Source organism: Monomorium pharaonis, chromosome 6 (assembly GCF_013373865.1).
Source record: "Monomorium pharaonis isolate MP-MQ-018 chromosome 6, ASM1337386v2, whole genome shotgun sequence".
In the NCBI taxonomy this organism is placed as follows: Eukaryota; Metazoa; Arthropoda; class Insecta; order Hymenoptera; family Formicidae; genus Monomorium; species Monomorium pharaonis.
Window position 1 is genome coordinate 6,543,598 of NC_050472.1, and position 14,710 is coordinate 6,558,307.

General features: G+C 33.2%; 1 protein-coding gene across 2 annotated transcripts in view; it reads right to left on the bottom strand.

The window, feature by feature from the left end:
• The window catches only part of LOC105834989 (box A-binding factor), a 77,988-nt gene that overhangs the window by 13,573 nt on the left and 49,705 nt on the right, over positions 1 to 14,710 (bottom strand). For both annotated transcript variants that reach the window (XM_012677893.3, XM_012677892.3), the window contains exons 5-6: positions 1,005 to 1,141; positions 90 to 410 (exon numbers count right to left, since the gene is read on the bottom strand). In XM_012677893.3, coding sequence (XP_012533347.2) covers positions 90 to 410; positions 1,005 to 1,141 — 458 coding nt within the window. The remainder of the gene's footprint in view (positions 1 to 89; positions 411 to 1,004; positions 1,142 to 14,710) is intronic.

Genomic DNA, 14,710 nt, shown 5'->3' on the forward strand with positions numbered 1-14,710 from the left:
TAATTTCTAATGATATTTAATTTCACTCAAAAACAGAATAATATTAATCTGTGCCATTTGATTAATATAAAAAGAAATATTTTACTTACTTGCGGTTAAACTTGCCGCGGCGCTGATTTGCGTCTGTGCTGACGCCGGGTTAACGGTCTGCCGTCTCGACGGTGTGCCGTATTGTGTCGTTAACGCGTTGGTCGTAGGCGAGGCGTATGTCCAGGAAGCGGCTTCCACGGCGGAGACGGCGACGGTGCCGGTGGTGTTTTGCTGGGAGGATGAGTACGGCGGGCTGTAACCGCGAAAGCTCGACCGAGCGCCAAAAGGTTGCGAAAAGGCCGGTAGAGATTGATGGGAAACCGTATCCGAAGATTTGTTACCATAATCCTCAGGAATGGTTAGTCCGGTCAAACCTGTCACTGTCGAGAAAACTAACAATGCATCATGGACATAAAAATCTGAAACTTGTGAATTGTTCTTTTAAGTCACCTGTACGGTGATTTTTACACCCCGACAGCGAAAATAAAGATCTCAGTCACAGTAATTTTCTTTACTAATTGAGAGGAATGCATATTTCAAATTTGACAGTTTGCCTATATGTGTGTCTTTTAGAAAATCACAATTTTGTTAAAATCTAACTTGTAAAAAAATATAATTAATTACTATTAATAATTTACAATTAATACAATTTTTATAACTTAATAAATCACTAATCTTTGTTGTAATATGTGTATCTAGTTCCTATAAATAATTAAATAATTTTTTAAATAAAACATTGAGACATATGTTTAACACAAAATTTGTTGCATTTAATAAATCTTTAGAAATTGGAAGCTTTTTATGAGTAAAACTTTCTAACTTTTCAAAACTCCTTGATTCGCAATTATTCACATTATTCACTAACAAGCATTACAAATGTTAGACAGCCTCATCTACTTAATATATAACTTACTCAGACAATTAGTTGCAACGAGTTAAGTGTTATGGTTCAATTATTTACGGCTGGCACCTACCTTGAGCGTTCCAAAGTTGAGGCGACGACGCCAGCTCCGTAGGGCTGCTCGTTATGTAAGGCAAGGTATAGGTTCCCCCGGTTCCAGCCACCGTACCCATCGTGCTTACGGTATTCATCGGCCGATACAACGACGAACTGCAATAGGAAAATTTTTGTGTAGACCGCAGAAGATGATATTGTTCCATTAGTACAAAATATGTCGTTTCTTTGACGATATTGATAAAGTAAGGAAAAATTTGTTTAGTTTGTTTACAAACGGCATCAAAATCAAAAGAATATGCATTTAAAGCACCATGATTTCGCCCAAAAAGACTTCCCATAAAAACTTATAAATCTTTACGTTCCGTATGTACGATATTAGTATAATATTAATAACAAGATATTAATTAGTAATAATGAGAAAATTGTGACAAAGCCGCGTCTTTCTTTTTGGTATGCGTCGTTTTCTCGCGTCGCGACGTTTATGGCGAGTTCTGGTAATGATACTTAAAGATAATCGAGTCGTTTACGGAATTTAAGAGAGAGACTGAATGTACAATCAATTATCAAGAATTTCGCTGCGGGAAATTTCAGCGCAAAACGCGCTCTACAGGTGGTAGACCGACACCATACTGTGGATGGCTATAGCGGCGTTTTACCAGCGTTCTTTAGACAGAGAATGCTTACAATTGAAACACTAAATTGCTGTACTTTACTATTTTCATAAAGAAGAGAATTCGATCATTTTTTTATTTCTTATTCTTTTCTCGTGTAAAAATAAACATAAAATGTGATGCACAAATAATACTTAATTGGTCATTAAAGTTGCGAGCATTGAGCTATAAATGCCCATGAAAATAAATACTAACTGTGCACCAAAGTGTACACGGACAAAATTTCACAGTAAAAATTATTACGGTAAATAATAAGCGCGGGACCAAGAAAGTAATTATTGAAAATTACTACTGTAATTATAAAAATTTTCTCCGTGTAAATAAACCAACTTAATTAGATATTATAGGCAAAATAGTAATGAAATTGCACAGTAACAAAAATTAAATAAACAGTGCCGATCGTGGCTCGTGTGCTTCGTATTTCGCGCATAGATCACGCGCGAATAAATACGCCCCTACCCATGGGATTTGTGAGTCGGCGTGTATCTCGCGAATCGATCGTTCAGCTCGATCGTTCGATCGACGCCCTAGAGAATTAATCTTATTTTAATTGCGAGTCACTTGTACATACGCGCGATGCTAAATTGCATACACTTACGCGGATTGCGATCTATAGTATGTCAAAATTTCTTTTGTTTAACGTTGATCTAATTTTAAAGAAGAGGAAAAAAACTTTAAGTTAAAAGAAATTAATTTACGCAAAGAATATTTAATCACATATACATAATGAGAAAAATAAAAATGCGGACATTTCTTCCTATCGTTCCGCAACCAGTCTGCAAACACACGTCTGCAACCGATAACGGTACCATCGCATCATTATCATTGGAAAAAAAAATCGCTGTTCCGTGTCGGAAAGGCCGGAAAGTAACCGGAAAGCAACCGTCGCGGGAGAGCGGAAACCGTGGTTCGACTCATAATGCGGGCGCGGGCGCGTGCCCAAGAAACGGAAGGAGGCACCCCTTCGAGCCTCCCTTCGCGTCCCTTGCTTGCGAATGACCCTCATCATACGACAGTCCGGAACGACATGGCTACTCCATTACCATTGCCATTACCATTACGAGTTGTTTATACCTGGTTTCGGCTCAGCGGCCACTTGAACGCAGCAGGATTCTACCTGAGGCTGAATGCACAGCGTGACGAACTTTCAGACGTATGGAACGTTGGAACGTCTGAAGGAGCGAATTATGTGTCTCCGTTTGACGCATTTTTCAAATCGACACCTTAGCCTATCGGCGGGGAATGCGGCGATGAATCATCTAGATGAAATTTTTCAAGTTTTGAAAAATTCCAATTGTATACCATGTAACATACGTGTTATGCACTACATTACATGCAATTACATTGTTGAATGGAAAATTATAACGTTGATGTTATGTTACTGTTGTTTGCTGTTTACTGGATTAAAATCAAAACGTAACGTATACGAATGAAATATGTCAGCAATATATTTATGGTTTCATACGCTCAAAAAAAAAGTAAAAATATTTTGCCATCATTCTCATATTTTAAGCTTAATGTTTTACAGCAAACATTTCTCTTTCAATAAAGTAAAGTATTCATCAGAAATTTATCATATGTAATTCTGTTTTCTTCTTGTACCTTTCCAAGAAGCTTAATATTAAGCTTATATGTAGTTAGATTTACAAAAAACACTTCGTTTAACTAAAATTACTTTTTTTATTATAATATGCATTTATTTCGAAAAAAATTGATGTTACTTTGTATAACGACATTTTACTGCCTCACACAAAGTGCGACATAATTATGTTTGCATACATATTTTTCAACACATTTTTATTGCAAATGACGTTAAACAATCATTGACAATAAACAATAATATAAAGTTTAAATACAACAAAAAATAACCTACAGTAAATAAATAACTCATTTTTTCCGGGCCGAAAGCCGGAATAATATTAGGTACTGGAGCAATGTCATCTTTTTCGTAGTTTAACTCATTAACAGGGACAAAAATATTCTAGCACTAAAACTGAAAAAGTTGTCAAAAAAAAGGGCTGGTCCTCTAAAGGTTGAGAGAAAGGTCTTATATAAAAAAATATTAATTTGAAGTAGAGTGGCCTCTTACGTGCAGCACAAAAAAGCAACAAGCAGTGAATTTCTCTTTTCGTAAGAATATTATGTTTATACTTATTTTCGATTTTGGGAAAAATCCTTCTGAGGCCATATATGAGTAAAATTCTCTAAGATTTAAAGAATTTCACATATATCGAAATTTTTTAGAGGTGCAAAAACACTTGTGTTTAGATATCGACCAATTTTTTCATTTTCCAAAAAAGAAACAAAAAAGAATTAAGTTATTGAGTTATTTTTGTGCATCATGTACCATATTTGAATCGTATTTGGTGCTTCATCTTTTTTATTGTAAAATTATTATTTATTTCGTGCATTTTCGTTTACTTTTTAATTATATAACCTATTATACTTAAATATTATTAATCCATAACAAACTCTCTATTATAATTAAAAAGTATAATATTTGGACTATGTGATAAATCTCGACAGATTCTTATGTATAATTCATAAACACAGAAAAAGAGGTATTGATAATTCAATAATCATTGTGTGAGCAAAAATATAAACTCTTCTTTAAAAAGCTTAATAATGTTAAATTTCAGCAAAATATTACATTTTTATTTCAGTATTATAACAGTCATATAAAGAATACAATATTTTGATAATAATACAATGTTAAAAATTCGAATTTTTTATTTGGAGATATTGTTATTTTCTATTCGATATTTTTTCCTCTCAACTCGAGAAAAATATTATTGAATATAATAAGAATATATTTTTCTTGATAAAATTATAAAAAATTTCTTCACGTGGCCAAATTATGTCTGTTCAAAATTATTAAATTCTAAAGATTTTATACCCTTACTTATACATATAAATATAATGAGACAATAACGGTAGATTTGAGATTAATTTTTTTCGGTATATTTCCGTAACAATTGTGTGCGAAAAAAAAAATCTTTCTGCCATCGTCAGTGCACATCTGCTTGCCACGCGCGCGCATCGCGCGCACGTGCACTTTATCTCCGCGCGCATTAACGTGTCCCAAACAAGGTAAAGAAGCGGCCGCGCGTAAAACAAACGAAAGCATCGCCGTACGCTCGCGATGATGTCAATACGGATGCGGCCTTGAGCACTCGCGCGGTGGCCCGGGCACGTTTCTGCATACCCGTACGTGTCCGGAGGCACCTTTGCGGCTGGCTCCTCGCGATGTCGACGATTGCCGAGGTGCCGCACACGTGGTATCCTTCCAAACTCATCGCCGATCGACAAAGAGAGATAGAAACACCGATAAGCGCGTGCAATTTCGTCGAAAATTAAAACACGAAATAAAGAGATCTGTGAACATGCTGAAAGTTGGGGCTACGTTCCGAAACGCGTTTCGAAAGTTTCACCGCCAGTACTGACAGTTTATACTATAATTATATAGTATAATAATGATATAGGCTCTTAAAATAAAGAATAGATTTTAAATGTGCGCGGTGGAATTTACTAATTAATTCAATTCTCAGAAATCAGCTTGAAATTTTTTCTAAAATCGGTATTCCACATCGCACGTTCACGACACACATACGGCATGTGAATGGCCAGACGAAAAACTGCGACTCGCGTGCGGAAATGCATACCCAGCATATTACTCCCGATCGTCAGTAGAGTTATGACGAATTCGAAATTTGCAGGCTAACGATGAACTCGACACCCGACGCGGTCTGACCTTTCAGGAAATCTGCTTAGGCGATTTATATTTACATAACGTTAAGGTAGGTTATGTACACGGAACGGGAAGCATGGGTATCGAAGATCGCGATCGAAACGAAAATATTTTTAACGATGCGAAAGAGAGAAGAATAGACGATGGAGATCAACTTCCAAACGAATAATAAAAATCACGAGGAGGAATAAAAAATAATTTCACGAGTAAAATCTACATTTTTTCTTACATAAAACCAACACGATGAGGGTCTTTTTAGAGTATTTCATAATAAAAGAACAATCAAATTTCCACGTTTCAATTCTGCCACCGAAGAATCTCACATCGAAGGATACAACTTTATTCCTAGATGCATTTTCGATCGCGGGCAAGAGTTGCGCGCGATAAATCCCCATGCATTTTACAACGGTAATGTAAATACCGGTGAATGAGAGTCGTTTCTAACGGTTTCGATTGTCTTAGGATGTGTCGTACGTCTGACACGAGCCCAGTGGGCACGAGGATGCGTTTTAAGTGCATCGGCTAAGTGCGATGGAACGTCCGATGCAATACGAGCGGGGCAATCGGAGTCGAGACCATTCTCCGTGAAACTGGTTACCTACGGCGGCGTCCCATCCCGGATGATCGACTGTGTGTACCAGGTGCAATCGGGTACTTTGTAAACGACTAATACGAGAGGAAACGGTATTAAATGGGCACGCGCGCGCTGCGTGCAATTGCACGCCCGGTGCAACGATGCGCACGATCCGTCGCGCTAATGCGTTTCGCAATGTAAACGACCGGCGGTGGTGAGGCGGAAGGGAAACCTTCTCCTTCGGTAAACTATAAAAGGTTGCAGAAATAGCGAAAAAAAAAAAATACACGACGCGATCCTACAAATATTGATAAAGTCCTAAATAAATAAAATTACAATTCTGGACCCTTTGGAAAATGTGTTTTTAGAATAGCGAAAAATTAAAATGCTTATAATCCTGAGCCGCGACTACAGTTTTTATATTTAAGAGTGTCGAAAATTTGCTTTAAGGCGTCAAATCAATCACAGAGTCATATTGGCATCGGTCTTGAGATAAAAAAATAGATTCTGAATACCGAATTTATGCAATATTATTATAAAGTGTATATTATTGGGAAAAACCGGAAAAACGTATAAGTTTTCAGGAAATTTCTTTTTTGAATTGTTCAAAATTATGGATTTTCATAATATTGTATTAAAAGTGGGGAATTTTTTAAATTTTACTTTTAAATTTAAATTCTACTGCCTTTATTTTTAATGAAAAATTATTCCTTTCATCTTTCTAATTTTTAATAATATAAAACTATGATAATTGATGATTACCAATCAATATAACATTCATACCATGCATATTCTTGTGACTTGCAAGTTTTTATTTTAAAAAAGCGACAATAAATTAACAGTATACTGTTTTAAATTGGTGTTGTATGTTTAATCACGTTTCGTGTTTTGTACTTTTAGCGAGCCACATTATTGGAAACATATCGTTACACACACACATGCTATTTAGTTCGTATATTATTTCTTTTTAATACTTTTTAAAATTTAACATTCGAAACTTGAGTGACTTTTCTTTGTGGATTATACGTGTGGAACGTTAAAAGATATAATAAAATAAATTTATTTTAAAGCTGCATTAAAAAATTCTCTAATCTTACTTGAAAGTTTCAATAAAATTCCAGGAAATAAAATTCAAGGAAAAACCGAGAATTCGTAGAAAAATTTTTTTAGCAAATTTAAGTATACATTCTGATTACATATTATTTGGAGCATTGATTAAAAATGAAAAATTTGAATTTTAAAATAAATAAAGGATGTAATAAATTCTTATTTTTTCTTATGACCTGTTTATTCTTAACAAACACGAATGAGGGCCTAATGTTCAGTGACGTAACGTCATACTAGCAGGAATCGGGGGCGATTTTATGGAATACGGATGTGTGTGCGTGCATATTCTATGCATGCGTAACGGTTGCATGGGGAGCTCAATAGCAGATCTCGGATTTCTTCTAAGAATCTCCGCCGCGCTTTTAATTATTACCGCCGTCGCGCCGCGTTTAGTAATCTCGATCTCGAACTCTTCCTCCCACAAGATATTCCAAGTATACCACAACCATTAACGATTATTTACACAATCCTTAAGATCAATGAGATCAAAAGGCCAAATGAGAAGTTCTCATATTAGCGATAAATAACAAATGCAAATACTATGATATAAACTGATCATGTAACGTGCGTTTGCTTTTATATGTGGAAAGTATAGGAATTATAAAAGATTAAAGTTGATTAAAGATAACATAAGTTTTCGTGAGATCAATTTCAATTTTTCGATCGTCACTCATGGGGAATTCCCGATTAGCTCGTCGGAATTATTAGTGCGTGACAAGTTTATTTAATAAACAGAAGATTAACGGCAAGATATAATACGCATACTGTTTGCCGCTGGAGAAAGACGAGGGTTCCTCACGGTTGACGAAGGAGTTGCGAATTTCGCGAAATCCAATATAGCGAGTTTAATGTCAACGGGGTTATAGCCCTGCTGCCGTAGGACTATCTGAATCCACTGAGCTGATAAGACGCTTCTCACGATGGCTCGCGGAAGAAGGCGGGGTAAACGTAAAAGATGAGAACGATAAGCCTACTGATCAAGTACATATTTATACATGCGTTACCTAAAGATAAAAATGCATGTTTACATAGGATAGATATCAATGCAAAAGTTAATAGCAAGTTCTAGAATATTTGTTTGATAATCAATAATATACGACGAAGATTTCAAAACAGTTGAGTGGTATTAAATTGAAAAGTTCTCCCTTTTTTTTTCAAGCATTACGATCTTAAAATAAAATTTTATTAATTTAAATTTAAAAAAATTGTATAGCGTCTAATAAAATTGCGTTTGTAGTATTAAAATTTAATTTAAAAAAAAATCATTGATGTCTTAATATCAGAAAAAATTCAAATTAAATTAATAATTTCATTTTTCTTTTCTCTGTCGCTATAAAAAATATCCAATAGTATAATTATAGAAAATATTATTTTAACACGACAAGTCTGTGCTGTTTCAAGAATCCTGTAACACGGTAGATATCTCGTATGACGAGAGATAAGAAGGGCACCATTTCTTATTTGCTTAGCCGCATTGAGATTGTTTAAGATATCACTGCTGATCTTTTTATACGGTCAGGGTTGGCAAAGCGCAAGACTATTTCGCGTTAGTGTATAAATGTAATATTTAATAGATTCGCGACACACGAGTAATGAATTTTATTTAAAAAAAAAAAACGCGTTTTTCTTTAATGAGATTAATATGAAAAATATATGTGTATTATAGATAAAATTAAAATACGCATTAAAGTAAAAATTTTTGGTCCTTTAATACGCGAGAATATCTCTATTTAAATGTAATTTAAATACATTATATAATAATTATAAAGCGCAAAAGTAAAAGTTTAAATATATAAATATCAACAAATCTAAAGAATTATATAACATTTAAGATGTCCAAATATCGGCGTATCAAGTATCAATTAATGCTCGAGTTAAATAAGGCTTCAATATTTTGTTCACGCTGCATTTATTTGGCTACCGTTGCATTAATTATCGCTACTTACTTTATTTTCATTTGGCGAGATAAAGCCCCTGGGTTTTTAACGAAAGTGCGTTTAATCGATCCAAAAAAAGAATACGTAGTCAAAGCAGTTAATCGATTACATGCGTAATACATTTGCAATTCCAGATAAAATAAATAACACGTTATAGTGTTAATTATTATAACACGAAATAAAAAAATTAAAAATAGAACTTTGCAATTAAAAATCATTGAAATGACTAAAATAATTAGATATATATAAACCTATACTTTCTAAATTAATGTAGCTCTTTTTAAAATATTTATCTGTATGTATAAGTTGTAACATTAAATAAATCAATTATTAAATCAATAAAAGACAAACACATGTTGTTGATAAAATATTTGGATATACAGAATAAAAGTCTTCAGAAATTGTATATCCTATACAGTATTTATACATATATTTCTTTCATTTAAAATTAAACAAAAATTGAAAATTATTAATTATAATGTTAGTTAACAAAATTATGATAAAAATTTTTCGTTTAATCCCGTACCAGTTATTTTAAAATCTAGCTTTGTTTCGCGTTGTCAATTTATCGTAAGAATTCTGTTTTACTTCGACTTTTGCATCGACACATTTTACACAATACGCATGCGTATACGTGTGTGATTACAATGATTCATTACATGCAATTATTTTTATAGTAACTGTATATTTATATAATTATTACTGGTTTTCCATATAATTTTTTATATATTCTTTAAATATTTTATCTAAAACTTGCTTGACATCTATACAATTTTTTAAACAGAATTCATCAAATTAAACGTCACGGTAAAAAAAAATAACACACACGAAGCATTTATCCGAGAAAAATATAGAAACGCTGAGCATGAGCTCGAATGGACAAACATCGAAGCACATCATTAATAATAAGATAAATCTTGCATTAGAAAAAGACTCACTGCATCTTAGCGGGTGTAACAGGCTAATGAGGACTCTTCGATATCTTCTCCTCTTCCTCCGCTCCGCACGCTCGTCTTCGCTTCGCCGTACGGAGTAAAGAGAATACAAAGAAGAAAAAAAAAGCGGTATCGGAGAGAGAAAAAAGAAAGAAAGGGGCTAGAGAGAGAGTGTCCCGTATCTGTCACCGGGCAGACAAGAACTGAGCGGAATATAATCTAACAGAGTGCACGAAACGTCAAGCCGAATGGAGTTGGAGGACCTCGAAGGTGGTCAGGATTTCCCCTTCTGCAATCTCCCCTCCCCACTCGGAGAGACCCTCCTGCGGTGACGGACAATTATCCCCACTTGTTATTTTCTACGTGTTTTCCCCTCCTACCGGAGATATCACCGGCGCGATCACATTTCGCAGTGTACCCCAACTTTGCCTTCTTTTACTGTGAGTCTGTCACGAGAGATCCCCACCAACGTTATCGGCCACTCAAGACGCCCCACTGTTTGACGTTCGCCGTTCTCCACCGATTACGCCTCGCGACGAATAATAGCTTGCTCTCGTCCTGTCTCGGCAGACTGCCGTCCCGACGCACGGTGGTCCAAAAAAGCCCAAAAGCACGGCCAAAATATGAGAGCATTCGACAATTAATATGAAATTTAATCCTAGAATTTTTAGGATCGCTGATCACGAATCCAAAGTCAAAATCACAAAATACAAAATGATGGACATAGATGTTAAGATAATGTCAGATTTGAAACTTGATATCCTGTGGTTTTCAAGGTCGCTGATTACGAATCTAAAATCAAAATTATACAAGGAATCTGAAATGTTAAAAATACCCAAAATAAAATACACTTTGCAAAAATCAATTTTCCAATTAATTATTATAAACGTATAATTAAAAAATAATTGTAGAGATAAATTGATTATATTAATTGATTTCAGGGAAAAAATTACAAAAGAAACGAGTATAACTTTTTTTTAGTTTTACCTATAGTCAATTTTTAACAATTTGTTTGTGACAAGTAGCAGCAAACATAATTTTTGCAAAGTGCTCTTTATGTCAGAAATGTTTTTTTACATATTTTAATTACTTTTGTGTTAATTTTGCTGCTCTAGCTGTGGGCAGAAACCCATTTCAAAACTTTATTTTGTATATTAATTTTTTACATAAACGGAGAAAAATCTAAGAAAAAGTTATACATGTTTCTTCAACCATTTTGCTGTATAATTAATTCGCATAATCATTTTTCCTCTACAGGTAATTTTTTACGTTTTGTTTTTAACAATTAATCGCAAAATTGACTTTGCAGGAAGTGCTTTTTATGAGATGCTTCTTTATGCTCCGGTCTTATTTCTGATTATTGTTTGTTGTTTAGTTAACTTTGCTGATTCAACCATGGCATTAATAAATTAACTTGCTCACACTCAAGGCACATTTGCACAATTAACAATACTTTAAAATCTAATTACAACCAGATTGGCACTTATTGGCAGTCAGTTTTTATTAATTCTGTAAGGTATTGTTAATATCAACTAAATGCTTAAATAAGTTTCCTAGCGTAAATTTGCGTAAATTATAACTATTTCTCAAAATTTTCAAAATTTACACGAAAAATTTTACTTACTTTTTCTTTAAAATTATTATTAAATTATTATGTTATACGTTGTTAATTACGATTTATTTATTATATATGAAGATTCTTGCTTTCAAGACTAACCTCCATTTGGCAGAATTAAAATTAATAAACTATTTAAAAAAGTTACATAATTTTGCAGCATGCGCTGTTTTCTCAGTGTGATTTTACGATAGCTGTTGCTCGAGCGAGGTTACTTTGTTCTGAATTACACCCTTCAAAAAAAAAGTATTTTGCGTTTAAAGTAATTTTTTCCATAATCTCGTATTCTAACTTTAATGTTTTACAACAAACATATTCCTTTTTCATTAAAGTAAAGCTTATCACACTTTTTGGATATATGTTCTGTATTATTCTAATTGTTTTCCTCTTGTATAATATAAGACGAAAGTCTTATACGAACTTATGTCGAAAAAAAAAATATGTTGATTTGAAGCATAGTGGAGCACAGAAAAAGCAACGTGAATTTCTTTAATCTTTTTTATAAAAATATTATGTTTATACTATTTTGCTCTTGATTTTTGAATGAATCCTTTTGAAGTCATCCATATACATATAAGAGTAAAATCCTTTAAGATTTAGAGAAATTCATGTATACTAAAATTATTTTGGGGGAGTGTACAAACTCAAGTAGAAACCGCTGATGTTTTTTGTTTCCTCAAATCCCAATCCAACTCAACGATTTAATTAAAAATTTTATTTTTAAAATTTTGGCTACGTTTTTGGGATTTTTTATCATTGTGTGACGCCACGAGTGTAGACAAGCATCACAATGTTCTTTTTTAGAATTCCTTAACAATGCCCTAATTCTCTAACAATGCTCCCCATATAGCACACATCTTTCAGAAAGCTTTCTGAAAGATATCTGCTGCCAAATATCTTTCAGAAAGCTTTTTAAAAGATGTTATGCTGCATGGACATCTTTTTAATTTCTTTTTCTTTCTCTCCTTCTTACAATTGAGGGAATTCCATCCATTAAAAAAAAAAGATTCTATTTTATTCTTTTTCTTTCTTAATTGCAACAAATTTGTAATATAGATAGTTTTAATTTATGAATTATTAAAATCTAGATTAATTCTGTTCTCATAATTCTAATTTGAATAATGGATTATTAACTGTATTGGATAACTAGTTTAGATTTTTGGAATAAGCGTTACGCACGAGATAATTATCTCGACTAACAAATTAGTATTTGTCGAGACGCACCGTAAAGCGAATATCACGTGCCGCTTCCGCCGGCATGCACACATCGGAAAGACTACCGTTCGTGGTAAAAAAAAACAAATGCTCAAATCGTCTTTAGGTGTAGGGACAGCTGCGTGTATTGCCACGTGTACTGCACACGTGTATCACGCGCTTCGTGATACTTGAAATCGATATAATATATCTAATTACTTGAATTAATAGATAAGAAATTGTGACGATTACGAGATTGCGTAAAATGATTCACTTTTGTTCTGAATTATACACTCAAGTAGAAGTCGTTGATCCTTCTTTCTGTTGTTTTTGATATTTCAAATATCAATGTACCCAATTCAATTATTTAAAACCCCTAATTTGAAACTTCATTTTTGAGGTTTTGGTCACGTTTTTAGGATTTTAAACCATTATGCGATGCCACAAGTGACGAAGTGTCACAGTGTTTCTTTTTTTTTACAATTCCTTAACAATAGTCTACTTGCCTAACAGTGCCATTTTTCCTTTTTTTTTCTTTCTCTTGAGAGAATTCCACTCTCTAGAATGCTTCGAGAAAGACTCTATTCTATTTTTCCCTTAAAGCGTAAAGTGATTCACTGAAATTATTAGTTTCACTGTAATTGTCAACAATATAAGAAAGTGCTTTATGTAATATATAATATATAATATCATAATAAAAAAATTTTAAAGAGAATGCTGTTATTATAACAATAAGTACCTTGAGAATTCATAACAAAAAATAGAAAGGTTAAACGATACGAGTTTGTTCTCGTACGAAGGGTTCCGTCCTACACGATTCGTAGAAGGCAGTGTGGATGTATTTATGAACTGTAAACTCTCTCAAATGATTCACAAACTTTGCACTACCATTTAATAATGATGATTTATTAATCCTCGGGTTTCTTTCCTCGTATTCTTCATCCATTATAATCATTTAAAATTATATATTTAGAAAACTGATTCTTTTTATTTGCACAGTTCATAGTTCAATAAATTCGAGGTAAACTAAAAACTTCTGTTGCATGTTTAGATTTTATTTTTAAATTATTTAAATTATAAGATGTTCTTATTTTTAAACTCTCAGCAAGAGAACAAAAGAGAAAAAGGAAATTTTAACTATTTTTTATTACATTTGTATATCATTTCATGTCATTTAATATTATTTATCATTGATCTGTTCTTCTAAAATACTAATTAATTTGTGTTATAATATAATTAATTATAGTGTAATTTCTCTATTTTATTTTAAATTATAAGATTATTGCTAGTGCTATTGTATTATAAGATAGACAATAAGAGACAAATATAACAACCAAGATTAATGTTATCTGATATTAATAAAATCATTTCTTTTGAGCACAATCTATTAATGACGCACAATTTTTTATTTGCAAAATGTAAAACTGAAATAAATTAATGTAATTATCAAATAATTACATAACAGAGAATGAACAATTTCTTTGACGTAATCTCTCAAATCAGCTAAAAAAGTAGCAAATAACAAAAAGAAATTATAAAAAACAGATCGCGAGATCTGCACTCGAACTTTTGCTATCAAATTTAAAAGGTTACGACCCGTGCACGTTTACAGTGCGTGAATTAAGAAATCCAAAATATTTCGTCTTTTTTTCCTCTTCCTCCGTCTTTCTCTCCTCTCTCTCTTCCTCCCTCCCTTTTTCCCCCCTTCCCCCTCTCTCTCTCTCTCTCTCTCTCTCTCTCTTTCTTTCTCTTTCTTATTCTGCATTTCTTCTCGATTACATTCACGAAAATGAGCATGATTATCCGATCTCTTTTCATAGAATTGCAAGGTAACAGTCAATGGAAATCTATCAGTCAGTCGCATTTATCAGTCAATAAAATCTTATCGGATGCAGATCCGAGGCAGATAAGGCCAGCTTATATTGATGGATCAAATAAATA